This window comes from Alligator mississippiensis, chromosome 1 (assembly GCF_030867095.1).
Source record: "Alligator mississippiensis isolate rAllMis1 chromosome 1, rAllMis1, whole genome shotgun sequence".
Classification (NCBI taxonomy): domain Eukaryota; kingdom Metazoa; phylum Chordata; order Crocodylia; family Alligatoridae; genus Alligator; species Alligator mississippiensis.
The window spans coordinates 30,652,756-30,675,455 of NC_081824.1; the positions used below are offsets into that span (position 1 = coordinate 30,652,756).

A 22,700-nucleotide genomic window follows, 5' to 3' on the forward strand; every position below is an offset into this window, starting at 1 on the left:
AAAATTCAAATTTGATCTTGGCTTCTGGATTACTAACCATTTAATTTCAACTTCTGTAGCTGAATTAACACTTATGATGAATGCATGGGGCTCGTTTAAACACTAGATCAACACCAAGATTATGGAACTATCCTGTTTTATCCTTTGCTCTGCTTCAACCAACATTTGGCAGAAATTGAAACGACTAGGCAACTTTCCATGATGCACAAGAATCTGAGATATACTTCCAATCAGTTGACCCCTGAAATGCTAGGAATAATTTTGGATTCAAGTCAAAGAGCTTGCAGCAGAAATAGAAAACCTTGTCAATGGCCTCCAAGTAAAGCAGCCAAAACTTCACTGTTTTCAAGATTTGTGTACAAAAAGATCATAGAAAAATGGTAATTCTGTTCAACCACAGGAAAATTCATGTAATTTACTTTTGGTGGAGCATTGGTCACTAGCAGATAGTGTATTATGGGTGTTAGATTGGGCTACAAAGAAGGATCAGAAATGACATCGCCAATGCCTATAATGGGAATAATTTAATCTCTATCACTAATGGCACTGCTTTTATTCTGCTCTGGATGAAGAATTTCTGTTTCATTTGGGTCTCTTTGTTTCTCTTGCAATGGTTCTTGGAAGTTGAATTGTGAATCATCTCTGCATTCTTCATCTGGTATCTCTGCTGTGATCATCTCGCTACTACTGCACAGGTTGTTGTTTCAAGTATTTTTCCATCGCGTCTGCATCTTTTTCCATTGCAGTCATTAACTCAGCTTTTTGTTTCCTGTTCTGTGCCCCTGACATCCTCTTCTTGGGCACTTGCAATATTTTGTTTCCTTCCAAGTTTCACAGCCAGTGAAAATTAAAACAGGCACTCTGGCACACCCTTGCAAGTGCCATGGCCAGTGAAAATTAAAATGAGTGTCTGGGCTTTGGCCCTGCTCCTGCCATCAAACAGCTACCTCCTTCCCCCTGGTGGTACAGCTGTGTATGCATTACTATTCAGGCAGCTAAGAGACTTAATGGCTCATTAATAGTGACCCAGTATTCTTTACTTCACAGGTGTTAACAATAATTTCCCTTAGCTGCCTGAATAGCAATACCAGACCTGCACCAGCCACCCTGCCTGCCTGTGCCTGCAGAGCTGTACCACACCACCAGCACCCCTCTGATGAGGGTCCCCTCAGCAGTCCCCCACACCTCCCATCCGAAGGATCGACTGGGCGTTTCCACAGGAAGCAAACACAGACTGCTCACCCTCCCCTTGACAAATTGATACTGCTTGAACAAAGAACATGTGAGGGGCAAAAGATCAAAAAGAGCCAAGCAGTTGAGAGTGTCTCCCCATCCCTCTTCTTGCAACAGCTTGAGACAAGGGGTAGAGGATCCCTTGACATCCTTTCCAACCAGCATCAGGGAGGTGCAGTGACAGGGTGAAAAACACCAGGAAGAGCAGAGATGAGACTGACGTGGATGGAAATGATCTGGGAGGTGGTGGCTGGGTAGATGTGGGTTCAGAACTGATGTAAGGACTGAGGAGAGTGGACTGACTTGGAGGCTAGAAGAAAGGGAACAGGCAATACAGGGAGTGAGAGCTGCTTCAGCAGAGTCCAAGATCATTTGCCTCAGTACATTTGGCAAGGACAGCGAACAAGACCAAAATATGCAACCACCTCTTAGGAAAAAAATCAGGGTTTTTTTGTTTGTTTTTTTTACCAGGTTTAATCTTTTTGGTGTCCAACTCAGCAGTTTGGTAACTGTTTGGTAGTAGTTTGGTAACTCAAGTTTGGTAACTGCCAACCTCACCGTGTGGTAACATGTTAAGCCACCTAGCAGCAGACCTGTCTCCAATCTTCCAGTTGTTGTGAATAAGAATTCAAATTCTTGTACACTTCCCCTGTGATGGGGCATGTGACACAACACAGGGCTGCAGCTACTTTCTTTGGTAGCTGCAATCAAAGAAATGGATTTGGGCAGCTTGGGTTTTGGGTACTGTTAGACTACCTTTTCTCTGTCTAGAATAGCACTGGGGCAGCTGAGTACACGAGGGAAACAGGCTTCCAATCAGCTCTCAGGGGAGAGCTCTCAATTGTTTGACCATGAGGTGGAACAAACTAAAGCCCAAGGTTGTTGACCCATAGACAAGACCCAAGTTCTTCTGTTTACTCAGGCTATTGCTTGAGGAAGACTGACAATAGTGTGATACTGGAGTTCAAAACAGTTAACATTAGTCACTGCAGTGCTTTCTTTGGTATATTTGTGTATGTCCCCAGAGACCTATTTTATAATTTATGTAATGCAAAATAAATAAAGCTTGAGCCACTAAGCGTGCCATCAATTCACAACCTGTGTGCACAGGCAGGGAAATCAATCAGACAATGAAATATAGTCCTGTGCAAACAAGAACTTGAAAGACTGCTGAAGACAAATATTTAAACTATAAAAAATAAAGAAATAACTTCCACTGCATGTAAATGATGCATAAACATCCACAATGGGGAAGCCAGGCCTGGGAGAAGCTTCCCCACAATCCATGGCAGCCTGAGGGGTACATTTCGAACTCAGGTTTGTTAATATATTTTTAAAAAATATATTGATCAATTTAAAAAAAGCAACCGTCTGTTACAATAAAGGCATCTGGCTGGGATCATCTGACCCCAGCACTCTTTCCTGACTAGGCAGGGGGTCAGACTTGATCTGTTGAGGTCCCTTCCGACCCTAGCATCTATGAAACTCCAAGCCACTAGAACCCAGCGAGGTTTGGTCACTGTACTAGTATGGTCTAAATTTGAACTTGGAACCTTGACTACAAACAGCTCAGAATCCACAAGCAATCCATTAAACTACTCTAGTCTTCTATCCACAGTCGTGTAAAGTTCCACCCTGTTGCAGATTACTGCCCACAAGCCCCTCACTCTGCACTTGTCTGAAATAGAACCAATGCAAACTGGCAGTAAAAGAAGAGGGTGCAAGTTTTGTAATACTATATATACATTCCACATGGTCCCACGGCATGTCCCAAAATAATGCAAGGGGAGTGAAACCAGAAATGCAGATCCAATGGCCTTACTCATAATGAAAGAATATGGACACAAGTTCCACAGTTACTCCTATAACCCAAGATATTCTGCCACCTTTGCTGCTCTAAACCTAATTTGCACAGTCCCAGGTACCCAGGGGGTGTTTGTAAGGCACACAAGGAGCCCCTTTGGACACAGGCATAACCTGGTGTTGTTGTGGCTAGGGTGGCAATAGTGGCAGCTGCTATTTTTGCAGCTTGAGTTGGTGCCCAGGAATACTTAGACCAGCAGTTTTCAGCATTTTTTTTTCCATTTGTGGATCCCTAAAAATATGAAGAGGTGTATAAACTCTTTGGAAATTTCAGATGGAGGTGCGGACCCCTTTAATTGTAAATCATCTTTCGCAGACTGCTTAGACAGTCTGCAGACCCCCCCATGGGTCCACAGACCACATGTTGAAAACCACTGGTTTAGACTACTGCCTTTGGAGGTTAAAATAGCCAAGGAGGTTGCTGCACAATAGGAGGAATCTCCAAGTTCAGATTGTGGTTGCACCTAACAGGTAAGCCGGAGTTTGCTGCAGTTTGTGTTAAGAAAATTAAAGTTCTCTCTCAAAAAAACCAAACAGAGAAAATTCTAATAACAACTTTCCCAGGAGCAGCAGCAGCTGCTGCCACCTTCTTGCAAAACACTTTAACACACAAAACACCTTACTCTTTGTAAGGCCAACAAGCCATCATTTCAGAAGGAACAGGAAAGCACATACTAAAAGCAACATAAGTTTTATTCAACAGCAGCTTTCACTATAGCAGGAAACACATGAATCCTAAACTGGTGACTGCAGACAAAAGCTGGGTTCGCTGCAAGTGTCCACTGAACAGTGAAGGAGTACCTGGCTCAGGGGACAGGCTGTGGGTTATGCAGTTGCTCAGACTTACACTCCTCTTTCTTCAAACACAGATGAGGTTTGTACTGAACGACTGTCAGCATCCACAAGCAAAACCATGTTGAGCTTTATGGGCAAGTGCCCTACTTATGTCACATACCAGAGTCCCTACTAGTTGAGGCACAGGGCAGGTAAAGGAAGGAAGCTCCTATAGGTCTCCTTGTATAGCAAGCTGACAAGTTCATCTCCTTTGGTCTCTCTTTAGCTCATAAATCTCTTTCTCCTTTCCTAGATTTCTGTGAAGAGGAACATTTACAAGTTTTCAGCCAGTTCGGCACTTGACAGAACAAGAAGCAACAGTCAAATTACAGCAAGGGAAGTTTAGGTTAGATATTAAGAAGTATTTTCTCACAAGGAGGGTAATAAAACACTGGAACAGGTTACCCAGAGAGGTGGTGGAGGCTCCATCCTTAGAGGTTTTCAAAACCCAAAAGCTTTGGCTGGAATGATCTAATTGGGAATGGTCCTGTTTTGAGTGGGGGGTTGGACTCACTAGATGACCTCCGGAGGTCCCTTCCAATCCTAACTTTCTAGGATTTCAGTGAGTCCTAACAAGTCCATCACACATTTGAGTTTGAGTCAAACAGAAAGATAAGGAGGAATCAACTCATCCAGCTACTGAAGTGAAATTCTGCATAGGTTTCTTTCTATTAGCTGCTCTAGAAATCTAAACAGTGCAGGTCCATCCAGAAACAACAAGAGAACAATCAGCCATCAACCAAGAACTGGCACATGCGGTAAAACTCAGAGTGATCTTCAGGGCTAGTGTTATTAAGCCTCTATTATTATATTCGCTGAGCTCCCAGATAGTAGACGAGCCAACTGTGCTTAAGAGTGCAATCAGTCCGTGCACTTTGGCAACTACCATACAGCAGCTCTTCCCTTTGTTCTTGTTTTTAATGACTACCTTAATAAAAAGACCAAGTGCTTAGAAAATACCTCATTGTAAGTGGCCAACTCTTTTTTAACCTTCCAGTACAATTAAAGAGTGACATCGTCCTCAATTACAGTAGAACTCCAACATTAAAAGTAAGGCTGTCCAATTTCTAGGCAGCCATGGCCACCTGCAGTGCAGGCTGCAGCCCAGAAGAGCCAGGCCCCCTTTCACAGGCAGCCCAGCTCTCTCCCACCATGCAGGCAGCTCCCCAAGCCCACATGTAATACAGGAAACCCACCAAAGGCAACCTGGCTTTCTCCTGCTGCTCATGCAGCATGGACAGCCTAACTCCCTTCCCACTGCACTGCCCCACCCCTAGGAGTGGGGGTGGGAGCTGGAAGCAGGAGCCTGGAGGTCCAGGCTGCTGCCACAAGAGCAAGTGGGCAGAGTGGCAGCTAGCAGTAATGCATGAGCCAATGGTTGGACAGTCCTACATTCAAAGAACAATGGAAAAAATTCAGGCATTAATGAAGTCATTGGAAGTTTTGTTGACTACATCAGCAGAGCCAGGATTGACCCAACAAATCCAGAAGGTCCAAAATGCATATACAGGCACATGGTCCAACGTGAACTATTTGGCTTGAAAGCAGACAACAAACAACACTAATGCAGATCACTGCAGTGTGCTTGCTGTAAGAAGACAGTAGCCTCTGCTGTGCTAGGGTTGTATTTTATTGCCCAAGAGAAATCAGGAGAAAGAGGCTAGTTTCTTTGTTTTGTTTTTAAGTTGCTTGCCAATCACAGGAGAGAGACTACATTTAGTTGCATGAAAGAGTCCTAATTAGAAAGGGACATACAAAATTTAATGGTTTTGGTTTAAAATACATTTTCAATTATACAATTAAAAAACAGCAGTGAAGACAGAAAAAAAATCAGTTTCATAAAACGTGCACACAACAGTGCTGTTATTTAAGACCCGTGTCCCAGTGTACTTTAATAGAAAACAATCAGCAATTCAGTTCACGTACTTCATTAACAGTAAAAAGAAATAATTGTTCATGTCAATCCTACCTTTATAGAAGATCTAAATCTACTTCCCTAACCCAAGAATGAATTCCTGTAATAAAGCTTCCATTTTCAAATTAAAAAAGAGTATATACTTGTATTTCTATGGGTGTATAAAAATTCTCTCACCACAGTAGCATTCATCCCATGTAAATTAATGGCTGGAAGCTCAGATTTCAGTAACATTCTTGTTGTACATCAGGCTTCTGTTTTATTTGTACATTGAGGACTGGTTCAAGGAGATGGCCATGTGTGCACAGTCACACCCATACGTGTGCCCACTGCACTCCATGAATGCTTCTTCTTTTAGGGTTTCAGTTGTACCTGCTGCTTACAGTCATTTAGGGCTTTTATATATGTGCTCCAGGAGTGGCAGGGGGTGGGGAGCCTCCGAGAGCTGCTCTAATTATAGTCCCCAGAGCATCATGTGCATCAGCATCCCCACACTGAAAAATGCAGCGGGGCGCTTTAACTAAAGCTTGTCAAATGAGCTTTAGTTAAAGCATCCCTGCCACCATTTTTTAGTGAGGGGATGCTACTACACATGATGCTGGAGTCTGCCAGAGTGTGGGAGTATGGTAATTCCCATGCTCCAGCAGACTCTATTAATCAAGTAAATCGCTGTCATTACAACATATCGGAGCAGCCTTGCTGCATGCATATAAGTGCCCTTAGACTCCAGCACAGAGCACGCAACACTTGGCAAATCCCAAAGAGGTTTTCACATAGTGCAGAGAAATACACAATGTGCAGTACATCAGCAAATCTCAGTACCCATGCTGAACTGAGCTGTAAGGCATTAGTGATCGAAGTAGGCCTGGTGTGGGGAGGCAAGAAATTGTCAGAGATCAAAGCCCCTAAAAAAAATAATGTAATTTAGTGAATATCAGAAACTGAAAACCCTAAACAACTGTCCTGGCTACCAGCTGCTTCTGTCCCAGGCTGCCCCTGCTCAGTTTCTTCTCTCAGTGGTTTGATGCCTCATGCTGTACATTGAGCAAGATGCCCATGCCAGCCTGCACTCCCCACTGTGGCACCCTGCTGATGTTTTAGCCTCACCCCAACACCCCACCCTCTGTGCATCTGCACAGTCAAGTTCTCAGGATTACAGGAACCATCAGACTATCAGACCATCTAGTGGTCCATGTAGTTCAGGATTCTGTCTTTGGCCAGCACTAGATTCAGAGGAAGGCACAAGAAATCTTAAAAAGCAAGCAGCTACAGAATAATGCACCCACAGGGGAAATTTCTCTCTAATCCCCAAGAGATTGCCTGATGCCCAGAAACACAGGCCTTGGAACTCTGCCTCCACAGGTGACTGGTGCTCAGCTCCTCCCAGGATCAGGCTGTCTACAGAAGATGCACAAAACTCATTGCAGGTAGAGAGCACTAGCAAAATAGGCAAGGGAAAACTAATCACAGAAGCCCAAGCCGTCACACCTCACTGCCCAGAAGGGACTACTGTAGAGCAGGTGTAATTCTTTGCTTTGGTTTAGGAAAACCCTCTCCAAACTCATTATTTGTGCATTTTATGAACATAAAGCATATGTTAAGTTTTGGTGCATACTAGGGTTTTTTTTTTAAATAAGTAGATTAAATAACTGCTTTCCTGTGTACGGTATCCTTTTAGGTGGGCCTCATTGCATATATTCACTGTATATACATGAACACCATCTTTATATATAATCTATATATATATATATTATATATGATTCATATGTACACATTTACAAACCTTCAAAAATATATTGCACTTATATACAATACAGCTTCATCTCAAATGAGTTCACACAGTAACTTGAGGGAGTTCTTCATAAGCAAGGCAGTTATACGTTTTTAAAGAATTAAAGAGGCAATTTCAGCAATGTCCCCTGGTCAGCAGTAAACATCATGGAGTCTCATCTCCAAAACCCACATGCAAGTCCCATTAGCATCAATGGGAGCTATGCAGCTGCATCTGGCAGAGAAGAGTCCAGGAAAACACTATTAGGCAATAGCAGGCCAAAACGAATATTGAGTCGATAAATAGAATACAAGAGCCATATTACAGGGCTTCCCCCTCCCCCATTTGCTAATGCTTTATACGCACTCTTTCATACCTGATCTCGTTGATCCCTCATGTCAAGTACACTGATCTAGTGAGCATTATTTTGTCCTTTGGGAAGAACAGAAACACAAGTGTACTTATTTCCTTAAACAAAAACAATGCTCCAGTCTCTGGAAGAACTCGACCCTCTCGGTTTCTTCTAGAGAAAGCGATTAGTGTTTTACCCTGCCGACTAAATTATGGAAAAATGTTCATTTGAGACCTTCATTTTAAATTCTCAGGAGGGTCAGTAGGGTTAGTCTTAGATCTCAGTGAGTGTGAGCTTATAAGATCCTCCAGCTTCTTCAATCTGTAACTGGAAGGTGTCTTCATTAGAATAGTGCTTCACAATGTTATCATCCATGTTGACCAGGATTCTGGGAAAGTAAGGCAGGGAAGTTATTACAGGTCAAAATGCCAAAAGCATGAAATGTTATTCATTCAGTTAAAAATATGCTTGTACTGTCCAAAATTAACACAAATCTCTAACTCACTCCTGATTCTTTTCGTCCTGGTTTAACTGATTTAACCCCGACTTAGAAGCTGCCCACAAACTGTTGCCCATGCTATACAACAGCTTTAAGGCCATCTTATGGGACAGGCAGTGCCTGGAAATCCTTTTAAGGGTGATGTGGGGTGCCATGCAATGCTACCACTATTAGGTGTGCAAACATGATTCACAAGTAAAACCAGAGATTTCAAAATAGGAATCTGTAATGTTAAAAACACATGAGTTGCAGTCTGAGTTCTTTACAACAGAAGAATTGCTCTATCATGCATTTCTATAATCAACAAACAAGTTAAAATTAACAACTGCCAAGTTCCAAAAGAGCGCCTTGAATCGAACGTAGGGTGCCTCGCGTCTAAAGCTGATTGAGAACCACTGGTCTATTGTATATACCCAAGATGAACTGTTCCTCAACAGATGGTTTAGTTATCAAAAGACAAGGCCTCCAATTCACCATCTTTGCATTTAGTTCTGCTTTAGTAAATTCCACTCATGTGAGCATGTACAGTAATTAAAGATTCAATTCTCTGGCCAGTTCTGCTGATCACACTTCATGAAGGAAACTGATAAACTGAAAAGGGCTGAGAATTATTAACAGATTGAAAATTGACTGGAAAGGATCTAGTGGCAAGAGGCACAGTTGATCAAGGGGTTGGAAGGCAAGCCATATGAAGAAAGTTTGAAGGAATTCATTAGGTTTAGCTTGGAGAAAAGGGGGTTAAAGCAGGGACATAATAGCTATTCTCCTAGATTTGAATGGCTTCCATAAAGGAGAGAGAGTGATTGCTTTTCCCTTGACATAGAGGACAAGACAACAGGCAAGAGAACAGACTTAGATTAGATTTCAGGAGAAAGATGTTTCACCCCTAAGGACAGTAGGACCAGCAGCACAGGGATGTAGTCAGGCACCTGGGACACAGTGGAAGCAGCAGCTTCTGGTTGCTGCCACAACTGCAACTGCAGAGCTTCTGGCAATGGCCACTCTTTTGTCAGTATCTGAGGCTACCCAGGTCAGTATCTGAGGCAGTTGCCCCATTCACCCCACTCAAACTCCACCATTGTGTAGGAGGACAATGGAAGAAGCTGCCTAAGGAAGCTGTGGAACCCTCCATCTTTCTGGAACAGTTTAAAAACAGTGAATCCTGTATCACTGCAAGGGATTTAAACTACATGACTCTTAAGTCCCTTTCCAATCTAATTTCATGAAAACATGACTTACAGTGACAGATTCAAGCAGCTGAAATCTATTTAAGGTTGAGGAGTGACTGAATAAGACTACAAATACCCTCATGCATGACAACAGAGGGATCTTCAGTTTAGCAGGCTTATGTAAAACAAGTTCTTATGATTGGACCTTGAAACTAAATCAGAAATGAAGTTCCAATTTTTAATAGTGAGAGTAAAGTAACCAGTGGAACAATTTATCACTGTATGAGGAGTCGTCTGTCTCTGGAACTTTTAAAACAAAGACAGAATATTTCTTGAGATGTGCTCTAGTCCAAACAGGAAGAAACTGCTAGGGCCAGCGTTATACTGGAGGTCTGACTAGATGATCACAGTAGTCCTTTTTAGTCATACAATTGAAGACTCATGCACACAGATCACACAAGTACTAAATCTGTTCCAAAGCTTGCACTCATGGATGTGCAGAGAGGGCTTATGAAGGGGCATATGAAGCATAGATTTATCTGAAGATCTGACAGCACATGTAGAAAGTCACATTTTTTCTGTGAAATTTGCTGCAGATGCCCTATAGTCAGTACTTACCCTTTTTTACACTTCTTGAAGATTTTTCCAATTTTATCAAAAGGAACATCATACTTATCCGATATCTAGAACATAAAGAGTAAATACAGTCCTTAAACCAGGAAGACTATAGAAGACTTTCACTTTTACTCAAAAAAGAAATGATAAAAAGGACATTAAAAAAAAAAAAAAATCAAACAGAAGCCCTGCCTTTTAGGTTTGAAGCTGAGGGCCAGATGCTACTCTCACTATTAGATGTTTAAGTGGACTCATGTGCCTAAGTGAGATCCTGTTCCACTCTACCCGAGTCCCTGAAAACTGGTTAACACAAAGTAGATGGGTCTTTCTTTTGCTTGCTGCTTTTGAAACCTTGCCTTATGGCAGATGACAGCACTTTACAAAAATAGGCGTATTGACTGTTTTTCATGAACTTGACCAGGGAAAAATATCAGGTTCCAATAATATGGTAGCTTTGCATATTAAAGAAGGGGCCTTAAAAGGACTGACACTTCACTTTGGCCCTCAGTGACTGCAAGAAAAAAAAAGATCAGTTCAACAAACATTGTTTTGGAAAGATCTCCAGTTTTGGGAGCAGATTTAACCCGTATGATGTAACCCGTAATACAAATGGATTGAGCTCCCCTAAGCAACACAAAGCATGTGTGCAGCATAAAAGAGGTGTATACCAGAATGAGGGAAATCAAGGAAAATGAAGCGCTATACTCCTAACCTACCTACAAAGACAAAAGCTTCAACAACCGGGAGAAACAGAGACAACCCTGACACACTCCTGTGGTGCCAAAAATGCTTGATCTTAGCCAAAAGACTGAGATGCTGATGGAAACCTACCACAAAGATGGACTGCACTAATCTGAGTAAGACACATGGTAGTGCCCATTAAGCACAGTCCCCCCCTCAGTGCCAGGTCTTTTTCAAGTCATGGTGAACCGCTACATCGAATACATTTCAACCTCTTCACTCCCACAGCTGAGCAGTGCTTCTCTCTCTCTCACTGCCAATGATTTCTGTTTCTTTGTGAGCTTAAATCACCTGGCAAACATCACCAAACTTCTATGTAGCTGAGAGACTTTGTTGCCCCCTCTCTCAGCCTGTCACATACGATTAAGTACCGTCCTTCCCTCTATGAGATGAAGATGGACCAGGCAGCCCTGCATCTCATCTGCATAAAAATTTTTGGAGGGTCCCAGGACTTGACAAGGATACCCATTTCCAATTGCGAGTGGGGGGGGGGGTGGTAATTAGCATGTGGATCCTTTGTGAGGGGTGTCTGGAGTACACATACTAAACAGTGTTGGGTTGTGCGGTCACCATGACTTGAAACGCTGTCGACTCCGCTGCGGCCCAATCCAATAACCTATATGATAACTTATAAGCCTTTTAACCCTAGACCAGGGGTGAGCGATTATTTTGACTGCAGAGTCACTTAAGTTTTGGGGAGCTGTTGAGGACCACACACACAAAAATCTGTCAAAAAATATCATAAAAAAAATTATAGATAAAAGGTAAATCATATACTTAAAAAAAAAAATCAATCTACTGTAACATCTTAATTGTATTTCAAAAAATATTTTCTGTCCCGATTTATGGGTTTTTTTAGTAGTATAGAGGCAATCGCATAACAACTCAGAATAAAAAGTCTTAAAGTCTTACACTTGTACACTGTGTGGGGGAGGGGGTGTTGAGTATGTGGGCGAGTAGGCCAAACCCTGCCTGTTCCCACCTGGGGTAGCCTGCGCTGTACTCCTGCCTGCCAACAGCACAGCCCCAGCCCTGGCTAGGATGCACAGCTTCTCCGTGAGGCTGCTCCTGCTGCTGCCTGGGTACCAATTGGCTCCCGCCATCTCCAGCAGCTTCTCCTCCTGCCCCTGCTCCTGCCCTCATTGCACCAGGCAGGCAGAGTGGGTGGAAGGTGGCTAGAGCCGGAGCCCTGCACACCAAGGCAGGAGCCACCTGACTAGGCACATGTCCCCATGTCTGTTGCTGCTTCCCTGTGGTACCTGCTGCCCAAAGTGGCATAGCAGGGGCAGGAGAAGGCACCACCGCTGGAGGCAGGGGGAGTTGAGTAGCATGTAGGTGGCTGCGGTAGCAGCCCCAACAAGGAAGCTATATGCTTTGGCCAGGGCTGAGGCTCTCAGTGGGCACGGGGTGGGTGCCAGTGGGAGCATGGTGCAGGTACCTCAGGTGGGAGTGGATGGGGCTCAGTCCCATGCACAGGACTGCATGGGCAGCTATGGGCTGGATGCAATCAATTGGTGGACCAGATCCGGCCCATGGGCTGTATTTTGCCCACACCTGCTCTAGACAAATAATCATGCAGAGTTTGTGCTACACATTAGCAGGTACAAAATTGGTGCTCAAAAGTGTGTTTATGGAATAGCTATGCTGCAATTTGCAGCAGTCAGGATTGGGACCAGAGTCAGACCTACAGCCGTCTCCTGTTCCTCTCACCAGTTTCTACCCTCCTCTGTCCCTTTCCCCCTCTTATTGTCACAGGCACCTCACTTCTACATTGCATTTGGGGAGGGAACAACCTGAGCAGGGTCTAACAGTAACAAAGGGCCAGGAAAGCTGCAGGGGGAAGAAGTTGGGGGACCAGAGGGCAAAAGGGCCACCTGACCACTCCCCCCATGACTATTTTCCCCACTGTAGTACTGGGAGGGTGATGAATTCAAGGCAACACTAATTCTATACCTGGAAAATTATAAAACAAATTTATAAATTTTTCCATACATGGAACCTAATTATTGGGGAATGTCATCTTGTAATCAGGGTCATCTTGTATTTGAGTAACAATGGTAATAATAAGCAACATAAATGCCCCAAATTCAGGTTTACAAGGTGAGACCATATGCTCTAAGGTCCCACACTTGCTCCTACATTTATGCCCAAGTGGAACCACATAACTGAGTCACTACATTCTTCCTCCTCAATCCCAGATTTTACAAGAAATACCTTGACACAAATCAGGAAAACAAGTCACTACAACAGTAAGAAATCCTTGATTAGGATACTAGATTTGGATCCCAAAGCTAGCCAGCACTGTCCATTATACAGCTCTAAACCCTCTGGCCTTCAAACTATTACAAGGCACTGACTGGACAAAGACCAAGCATGAAAAAACAAACAACCTGAAATTTTAGTGGCTGGGGTAAGTTCAACAAAAGAAGAGCTATAGTTATGCTATAAGAAAAAAAATTCACTCTACTTCCTGCATTTCTGCATGCTCCTAAATTCCTGAAATATTCAGTTTTTGGAATGAAATTTTCCATGCTTAATAAGTGCCTGAAGGATAATTTTACCCAGGTATATGCACATGTAACCATTTAGAACACCTAGTAACCCTGAATCAAAATACTGCCTAGTAAAGTAGAAAATGTTACCATGCTTTAAGGGAATACACATGAACAAAAAGTTGACACACTCCTACCCACCAATTCACTTGAGTATACTTCAGAAACTGCTCCATCAATCCCAACTAATTAAAAGGTTGTCTTTAATATGAAGGACAGCCAAGGTAGGAGTCTGCTGATTAGTTTTGAAACCAAAGAGAAACCTGGGAAGCTGCTTCTGCAGCTTGACAGATAATTAATCTGCATGAGAAAGACAACCTAGAAGCCCAAATTTTCAAAAAATGACTAGAGATTTTGAGTGCCTCAAGGTTTTGGCACCCTTATAAGGCACCTTGATTTTCAGGAAGTGTTCAAGCAAAGACCCACTCTGAAAAAAATCATGCCCCTAAAATGGGTCAAAGCAAGCACTCAAAAATGGAGACTTTCAAAGAAAAATTGCTAGTCATTTGAAAAGTAAGGCCATAAATTTCAGATGCTTCCTTCTGCATATAACCTGTTTTTTCATAAATCAATCAAGACCTCTTTGTTGGCTTCATTTCTAAAATTCAATTTTTGTTTTAAAGTTGAAGGGTAACTTGCAGTGTTCTCCTCCTTCCTCAAATGTTACCTCGCTAAAGAACCAGCCCCAACTCTTTAGCTAGAAGAAACTGAAATATTGGGATGAACCAAACTGCTGCTATGATTCAAGTTTAGACATGCTCTCAGAAGTTTTTAGCACTTAAGTATAAAGAACTAGGTATCATGTTCACTGTTTCACAGATCAGGCACATGATTTTACAGAACAACCCTACTACTTACAGCTTCCATTAGGCCTTTCAAAGATGGTGTCTTTAGCATAAGTGCATCAAAAACTTCCTCCGACTCTTTCCGAACATACAGCAACACTAAAAGCAAACCAGGGAGAGCGTGATTTATGATATAGTTGTATCTTGAGGAAGGAACGTAAGTCATAGTGGTAATATTCATTAAAAAGCACCAGAAATCTGAATAAGCTTGGTTAACCTTTTGTATTCTTGTTGAGGAAACATCAGGCGCATGTTCCACTATCCTGCACTTCTCTCTCTGTTTACTAGATAAAAGCTATCTTCAAAATGCTTTAAGGTAAGTTAGAGTAAGTGAAGGGTTCTGAACCAAGGAAGACAGATCTTTCATAGCTAATTATGGCCCATAACATCCAGCTTGTCATCTGTCACACTAAATTACTGAATATAACTAATGCAATTGCCCACCCTAGCCTTCCAAATGTCTTTAGTATTATTTTGGTCTCTTGCAACCATCTAGAGATTTTTCCCTATTTCAAGCCAGCCTCTCTCTCCTCTCCTCTTGCTAGTGTTGTTTTCTCACTCTTGTTGAGTTCTGTTCCTTCTAGCAGAAGGTGAATTTAACTTCCTCCCCTGCAGAGAATCAAGCAGCATCCTTAAATTCTTATAAATTCATTATACACAGAAACCACCTCATTAAAAAATAAATAAATAAATAAATAAATAAATAATGCAGCAAGGCTGAGAAATAAACCAACAGAGCAGGGAAGTTTGGACTTTTAACAGCCTCACTTGTCCTTAATCCACCTTGTAATGATTAGTTATCATGACATGTACTGTTTACTGGGCTTAATTGCTTGCTGTTCCGACGCAGCTATGAACTGAAACAATTGCAATGATATCTAGGTCAAATGGGGTGAAATAAGGCTACCACAGGAGGTTGAAGAATTTTCTTTGGTGGAAGGAGCATAGAAACAAAACCAGAAGGTGGAGGTTGGTTTTAAATGTGAAGACAGCTCAATCCCCTTAATTATAAAATGTGCAGATATGATGATACTGCAAGCTACACATAGAATAAGGCTATGGTTTCCATTTTACACACACTAACAAAAGGAACCAAACTGTTTCATTAACTGTTGGTTTCCCTTAAACCAGTAAGGAGCAATGTATTTGCTGATCTCAGCTGGAATGAAAGGACAGTGCTGTGGTTACAGCTGTAGACTGGTACTCCAGAGATACAGAATTCCTTCTGTCCCACAGCCTTCTTATATGACTGCAATCAGATCTCTGCTTCACTGACCATTCAAGAGGAGGGCAGTAGTACTTTCCTACTCCACAGAGCTGTTGTGAGGGGAGAGAAGTTAGTATCTGTGATGTTCTATAACACTACGGTGATGAAGCCAAAAGAAGTACTTAAGGTAGATAGACTATTCACTCTCACTCTCCTTCCAACAGGGGATATGAGTGGGAAGGGAAACAGGGAAACGTTCCAAGTAGAATCAGTTTGTGACTTTAAGCACTTGAACTTCCAAAGCATCTTTTATCAGAGGATCTCAAAGGATTTTACAAGTATTTATACCCCCAAGAAGTTGTAATGAAAGGAGGAGAAAGAGAGACAAGGTGAATGACCTGCCAAAGTTATTCCCATCACAGATGTTGACTTGCTGTGTGAAAACTGCAGAATCCTGAGCATGAGAGACTCCCAGGATGTTAAAACCAAAAATACACACCTAGAAATTTCATTGCCACCCCAGCCAATACACTGTGGGTACAGTCTCCTTCCCACACATGGGAATCTACTGTTAGCACTCATGAAAGCCATAAAAACAAATGATACACTCCTTTTCAGTATATGATATACTCTTTTCTTTGTGACAAAAGAACTCTACAAATTAGTCTTAGAATATATATATTTACCTCTTTTTGGTTCCTCTATTCTAGACAGCTTATTGGGAGGTACAATGAAGTCATCCTCAGTTATATATGGTCCTCTCTTCAGACTGGAACTGTAGCAGGGCAACCCCCCCCCAAAAAAAACCAAACATAACACCATCAGCAGTAGGATCAGCAGGATCAACCAAGCTTGCCTGGTAGAGGGGAAGTTGCCTAGTCACAGGTATTGTGAGGAAACAACAGGCACATCATTTCCAGAACTAATTATTACTGCACTGGCCATAATGAGCATTTATTTCTAGACAAGTCAATATACTTCATTTACAACTGTCCAGGTACTTTGCTCCTATACATATTATGCTATATTCTTGTGCTTAAGCAGTCCAGATGCACTCTGTTAAAGCAAAACTCCACGTATTTAACTGGAGAGTCTCAGCTACTGAACCAGACAGTCTACGTAAGAGTACCTTGGCAGCCTGAATATTATCAGCATATTGGAAAAAAGCACAGGAGCAAACTTGGGCACTGAGATGGCTGCAACACTAATGGATACTATCTAACATTCAAGATCTTCCATTACAGAGAAGCCAGAAGCTAGCAACTCAGATCTAAGCTAAACAGCGGGTCTGACTATTCTGGGACATATATAATGGAAGAGCAAAATGTACAGTCCATTGCAAATTCCTCGGGGCCCAGACTTCCCCCTCCTCATTGTTTATTTGGCATCCTGTACCTCATTAGTCTTACCACAAGACGGAAATAGGAAGGCTCTTACCTTTCACCCTCCAGTTCTTCTGAGGCAACGGGAAGAACCTTTAAAAGCAAAGAAAGAATTTATTGGAGCCTATAGAAAAAGGTGCTTTGAACTACACTTGTCTACCATGACCTTGAATTGGAACCTCTGAAATGTCAACTAGACATCCAACTCAGAAATAATGTCCAAACAACCACCTCCCCCATATGGACTCTACCAGCTGCGTTCCTCTGTCTTGCCCTAAATATTTGCCAGCAGTGGACCACTGCATTAAAGACTGGAATGCATTTCTGCCTCTTCCTTGTCAATTCTGCAGTGAAATACTTAACAGCTGCCTAATTTCTAGTGTCACATAGAAACATTATTAAAAAAGCTAATAAGTTAGCATCCCTAAATAGAGTATTTCTTTGTATACTACCTGTTCCCCACATAAAGGTGTGAACACACATAGAGGGCATGTTTACGTGTGCAATTAATGCAAAGCAATAAACTCTGAAATGTATTGCTCCTGGGTGCGTTGTCTGAACATTCATCTGGGATCGCAGCATGTTGAGCTGGGTATGGGCAGCCCCAGCTGGCACTGAGTTCGGGGGGTCAGCCTGCCAGACAGGGGCTGCTCCTCTCAGCTTAAATGTGCTGTGGAAGGGCTGGCTGGGGCATAAGGGTGCTTTAGTACAGCACTTGTCAACAGGCAGCCCTGACACTGGAGAACCCTCATGCACCAGCCAGCCAGGGCATCCTCTACAGCATGCATTACTGTAGAGTAAAAAACTCTGCAGCAGGACAGTACTTGTATTCAGGAGTACTAACCTGCAGCAGAGTTAATTAGTTTACTCCAGCCTAATAGGGGTACATGTAGTAGACAGCATTTACTGCAGAGCTAATTACTCTATTCTTCAGTAACTCTCATGTAAATGTGCCCACAGACCATTTTAAAGGCAGATTAAACCACAAATGTCTAGATATACAAGCCAGTTTGGAAGGGTTTAAATCTCCTGGAATGGTTCAAAAGTGTGCCTGGATAATTAGGTATCATTTTTAAACTGCTCTTCCATAGCCTGCACTTAAAGTCTGCAACATCCCAGATTGATATTGGGGGAGGGTAGCCATGTGGGCATAGGAGCTGTCTGGATTCCTGCTTCTGGATGCCTGGGGGCTGGGTGTTCCAGACTTCCCTGCAATGTCTGCATCACATTGGAGGCTTTAAAAGAGCACCTTTCCCCAAAAGACTTTCAGCTGCTGGCAACAGACCCTACCTCTGCAGATTCCCAGGCTAATTTGGGGTCAGGAGAGGGGTGGCCAGGCAGGGATGCTACTTGGACCCCTGCTTCTAGGTTTTCAGGGGAATTGCCCAGCTGGTGAGTGAGTAGGTGCACCTTTAAGTATAGGCACCCCAAATGCTGGGCAAAGGAAAGCTGAGTGACTACACAATGGGCAATTAATACCATGGGATGGCTGTCAGCACCATGCTCCATAAACGTGAATCACCCTGTTCATTTTCAAAAATTGCTCCTCGCCCTCCATGTTACAATCCCATCACCTCCCCTGCCCATTCCACCCTGCTCACACAGCTCTATACAACTGTCAGCAATGCAAGTTAATTGAGCTGCTTTCAGGCACCCCCACAATCATCACTGCTCCCCCAGATCAACCCAAGGCACCACAGACTGGGGTCACTTGTAGGCAATGGAAGTAAATGAACAGCTTTGTATGGAAAGTCCTTTTAAAAGCCACAGCAAGTCACAGATCTTGGGAAGCAACTTGGAGCACCCAGGCCCCTGGGAATGTGGAGATGAGAGGTCCAGGCAGGTCCTCCCCCATACACAGACACACAGACCTAGACACCCCCAGTCAGGGTACCACCACACAGATTTTGGTCAAGTGCAGGAAAAAGTTACTGAACTCAATGTTAGTTAAAAGGTGGAAGCAGAAAATTGTAGTTGGGCTGAATACTCACTACCACCCCCTGGTGACAGTTCAAGAGTACCAAAAATGCCTAAAAGGCAACTGTTCTATTTGGAATCCTTGGCAGTACATGCATGGACACCTCTGACCTGGGACAATTATGAACTGATTCCCAACCCACGATACTTTGTAATATTTCAGTTATGTGCGTCCATACTTTAAGGCAAGCACCTGTTTTTGGAAGGCAAGATGTAGAAAAAAAGATTTTCCTAGAGTCATGGCAGAGGGCTTACTGTATGCAGCAGTAGTAGCAGCTCACTCAGTCTGAGCTAGCTCAACGACTCTTCAGGCAAAAGCTAGTGTTAACCCTTTCACAGTTCCTGCCAAACAGGTAACAGCTATTAGCTGCTCAGCTACTAGCTGTTCAGCAGTGGCTGGAGGGGGACTCCGGCCCTGCTGCTTGTTGTTCCATTTTGGCAGCTGTTACAGTACAGTGTCACCATGCTTTTTCCAGCAAAGACAAATCAACTTCGCTGCTTAAGATATGTAACCGAAATTTTAGAGTCTCAATTTTTCGGAAAGGGGGCACGTATGCAAGTAAGTATGGTGTTTTTAAAGATACAAGAGGAATGAAACATTAGCAATAGAAACATTTAAAGGTCATATCACTGCTGTACTTAGACTAATAGGTCATTTTCTGTACTGTGGCTGGTAGCAGGGGCTTTGTAGAAAGACATATGGAAAAAGCCTATGAACATTTCTTCCTAATCCCTGTTTGGTGGAGTCTGAGCTTTAACTGTTTGTGTTTTAGGGCGCATTATACTAGAGCTAGCCAAAATGAGAGATTAAAAAAAAAAAAAAAATCACAGGAGATTTCACTCATTTAACATTTGGTTTCACTTTGAATCAGAGGGAACCAGGAGATTTTTTTGGGGGGTGGGGAAGAGGGGAGGGGGGAGAAAAAAGAATTTGTTTCAGAAACACCAACCTAGGGAATTTCTGAGGTGAACCCCCTCAGGGGACCATGACAGCTGCTCCTTCAATGGGACTTTCCTGATACTTTCACCACTATTTATAGCATGACGAGGCTGACCTGGAGCCACAGACCCTCAAAAGCACTGGGGTCTCCTGGTCCTGTGGTGGTGCACAGCATGGGGCTGCCCTGTAGCAGCAGCGCCTAGAAGACCAGGTTCTGCAGCAGCCCAACAGAAGTCATGCAGGAAGTCATAAGGAAACTGCCTCTGTCAAACCAAAGAGCTCATTAAGATAAGCTGTTTTTCCAAAACACGGCAGATCAATGAATTGGCATTTTTCAGTAAAACACTGCCGCTAGAAAAGTAACTGACAGGTTCTAACCCCCTAAGAGCAATTTCTATTTCTAAGATTTACACATCTAAGAACCAGTCCATTAGCTCTGTATGGCATCATCATGTATGTAGTGCTAAAAATTTGCATACGTGCTCACAATTTTTGTTTCTCTCTCTCACATACACACACACTTATCACGTACATGAGCACCACGTTGGAGATTTGCAAAGTGAACATCAGGGATAAAAAGAACTGGCTGAGTGTCAAGATCCATGAATGGCTTGAAGACAGTGATGTCCATCCGTTTGTGGGAGGGAAGCATTGGCACTTTGACATCGGAAACTGACAAGAGATCAAAAAAAAAAATCAACATAAATGGATAGTTAAGACACTTATGAGGTCCTGACCTTACTGAATCTTAAGTGTAACATGTTGCTATTTAGATGTGATAAGCTGGGGCAGGGGGAAAGAGAAGAACCTTGGGTCTACTGCTAACATTTCTAAACCAAGCAGAAAGGTTTCTGATGGTGTCACTATCTCCGGAGGCTGCTAAATCACCCGAGTCAGAGGAGACTGATTCTATAGGCTGCATCTCCCTTTCAAAAATATCCATTTTTTACCACATTTCAGCAACAACTTCCTAAAGGGTATCTTAAGTCTCCTCTTCCCTCACTCCACAAATGACAGAGCTTGAACACCATCCAATGCTCTCAATCTGCCTCATTTTCCTTAGGCAAAGCCTTTTTCAGCAAGTAAGGATGCCAAATGACATCACATCCCAACTTAACCACGATTAGGAGAAAGCACTTACGTTGGCAGAAAGAAGAACTAATATATTTCTCATTGACAGAACTTCTCCAAGCAAGCTCACCCTTTCTCTGGAAGCTCATGCCCAGCAAGATCAAGAGATAGGTGTAAGTTTACAGGAGCCCATGGTTTCCATCTCAATATCACATAATTGCTTGAAAGGGTTACACACAAGATGCTTCACATTTACAAAAACATTTCTTAAGGAAGGATGGTCTCCTGGCTACCACACAGCTAGGATCTCTGCCCTGCTTTGTGACTGGCTTCCAGGGCATCTTCACTGTGCCTCAGACTCTCTGCTCAGTGAAGTAAATACTTGTATACTTCACAGGAGCTCTGTGAGCCTTTTATGCATTCAGCATGGTAATGCATTTGGAGTAAAGCTGGTCAGGAATTTCCTAATGAAATAATGTGTTTTTTCCTGTCAGAGAATGTTAATGTGTAGGATGTGGACACAGCTTTCATTGGGAAAGCTTCTCAGGTCCAAAATGGATGGAATTGCTACTCAAAGAGGGGGAGAAGGAAAAAGAGGGGGGAAAGGGGACAGCTACTGCAGAACAGCTGATAATGGGCCTCATCGCCAGTTTATCCAAAAGATTCAGGGCTGCTCTAAGTCACAAAGTTTGGCTAGCTTATCCACACCAGTCAGGGTGTGAAAAGATCATACAGCTAAGTGACATGCCAGCAATACCCCCGTCTCATCACAGCAATACTGACAAAAAGAGGATTTTCATGAGCTTAGCTTCTGTCCTTTGGTGAAGCAGTCTAGCTTAGGCAGCAGGGCAATCGCACTTTCTGCCACCATACACTGGCATCTCTTCTAAGGGGTTCTGATGACATACTGATGCTGGCACACTAGGAACACTGACAAGCCTACAGGTTCAGGTTCCTGCTCTGCCGTGATTTGGTACAGGAACTTCAACCAGGGTATCCCACCTCCCCACAAGCAACCTAACATCCAGGCTTGCCTGTTGTAGGTCTCCTTCACTCTCCTGTCAGACCTCTTCCACTTCATATAAATATTCAGCGAGCCAGAGAGACTGACTCTAGTGACCACCAGTTTGGTGACTCGCAGGGGATGTGGGTGACCCAGGCTTAAGTCCCTGTTCTGCCCAATTCGGGCTTTGATTTCCTGTATGCAAATGAACTGCATGGCTCCTGGCCTCTCTCTCTCACCCCCATCACAAAAGGTCTGATGTATGCCCCAATGCAGAACAGGAACGTTTCTGAAGTTTCAAAAAAATGGTTTTGAAAGGTGGCAATGCCATTTTCCACTTAGCTTCATTCTGGAAAATCTCAACTAGAAAGCACTTTCAGAAGTACTATTACTGCTATGGATGTGGTGTAATAATACTCTGACTTTTTTTTGGTAAAATGAAAAGTTCCATGAAAAATTCTTAAAATTCCTGCACTGAGAAGTACTTTGGTTTGATTTGATATTTAACCTATGTCACCCTGATCTGTCGCATTGCCTCATGGGAGCTCTAATTCACATGTCACATGGTCTGCTTTCTTTATTGGCCAGACTATCTGGCTGGACCCCATAGACTCAAAGCACTATGGTTAGCATGGCTCCCCTGGTTGAACTGATGTGGAAGTTCAAAGGCAAGATCTAAGTGTACCCCTGGAAATGCAGGTCATCAGGGAAGCCCAGCCTGTAAGAAGAAC

General features: G+C 43.0%; 1 protein-coding gene across 3 annotated transcripts in view; it reads right to left on the reverse strand.

The window, feature by feature from the left end:
- Positions 1-5,542: 5,542 nt before the first annotated feature.
- GRHL1 (grainyhead like transcription factor 1) overlaps positions 5,543-22,700 on the reverse strand; it is a 61,285-nt gene continuing 44,127 nt past the window's right edge. For all 3 annotated transcript variants that reach the window (XM_019492725.2, XM_006266289.4, XM_019492727.2), the window contains exons 11-16: positions 20,428-20,567; positions 17,034-17,071; positions 16,283-16,371; positions 14,403-14,488; positions 10,255-10,319; positions 5,543-8,356 (exon numbers count right to left, since the gene is read on the reverse strand). In XM_019492725.2, coding sequence (XP_019348270.1) covers positions 8,242-8,356; positions 10,255-10,319; positions 14,403-14,488; positions 16,283-16,371; positions 17,034-17,071; positions 20,428-20,567 — 533 coding nt within the window. In that variant the 3' untranslated portion in view covers positions 5,543-8,241. The remainder of the gene's footprint in view (positions 8,357-10,254; positions 10,320-14,402; positions 14,489-16,282; positions 16,372-17,033; positions 17,072-20,427; positions 20,568-22,700) is intronic.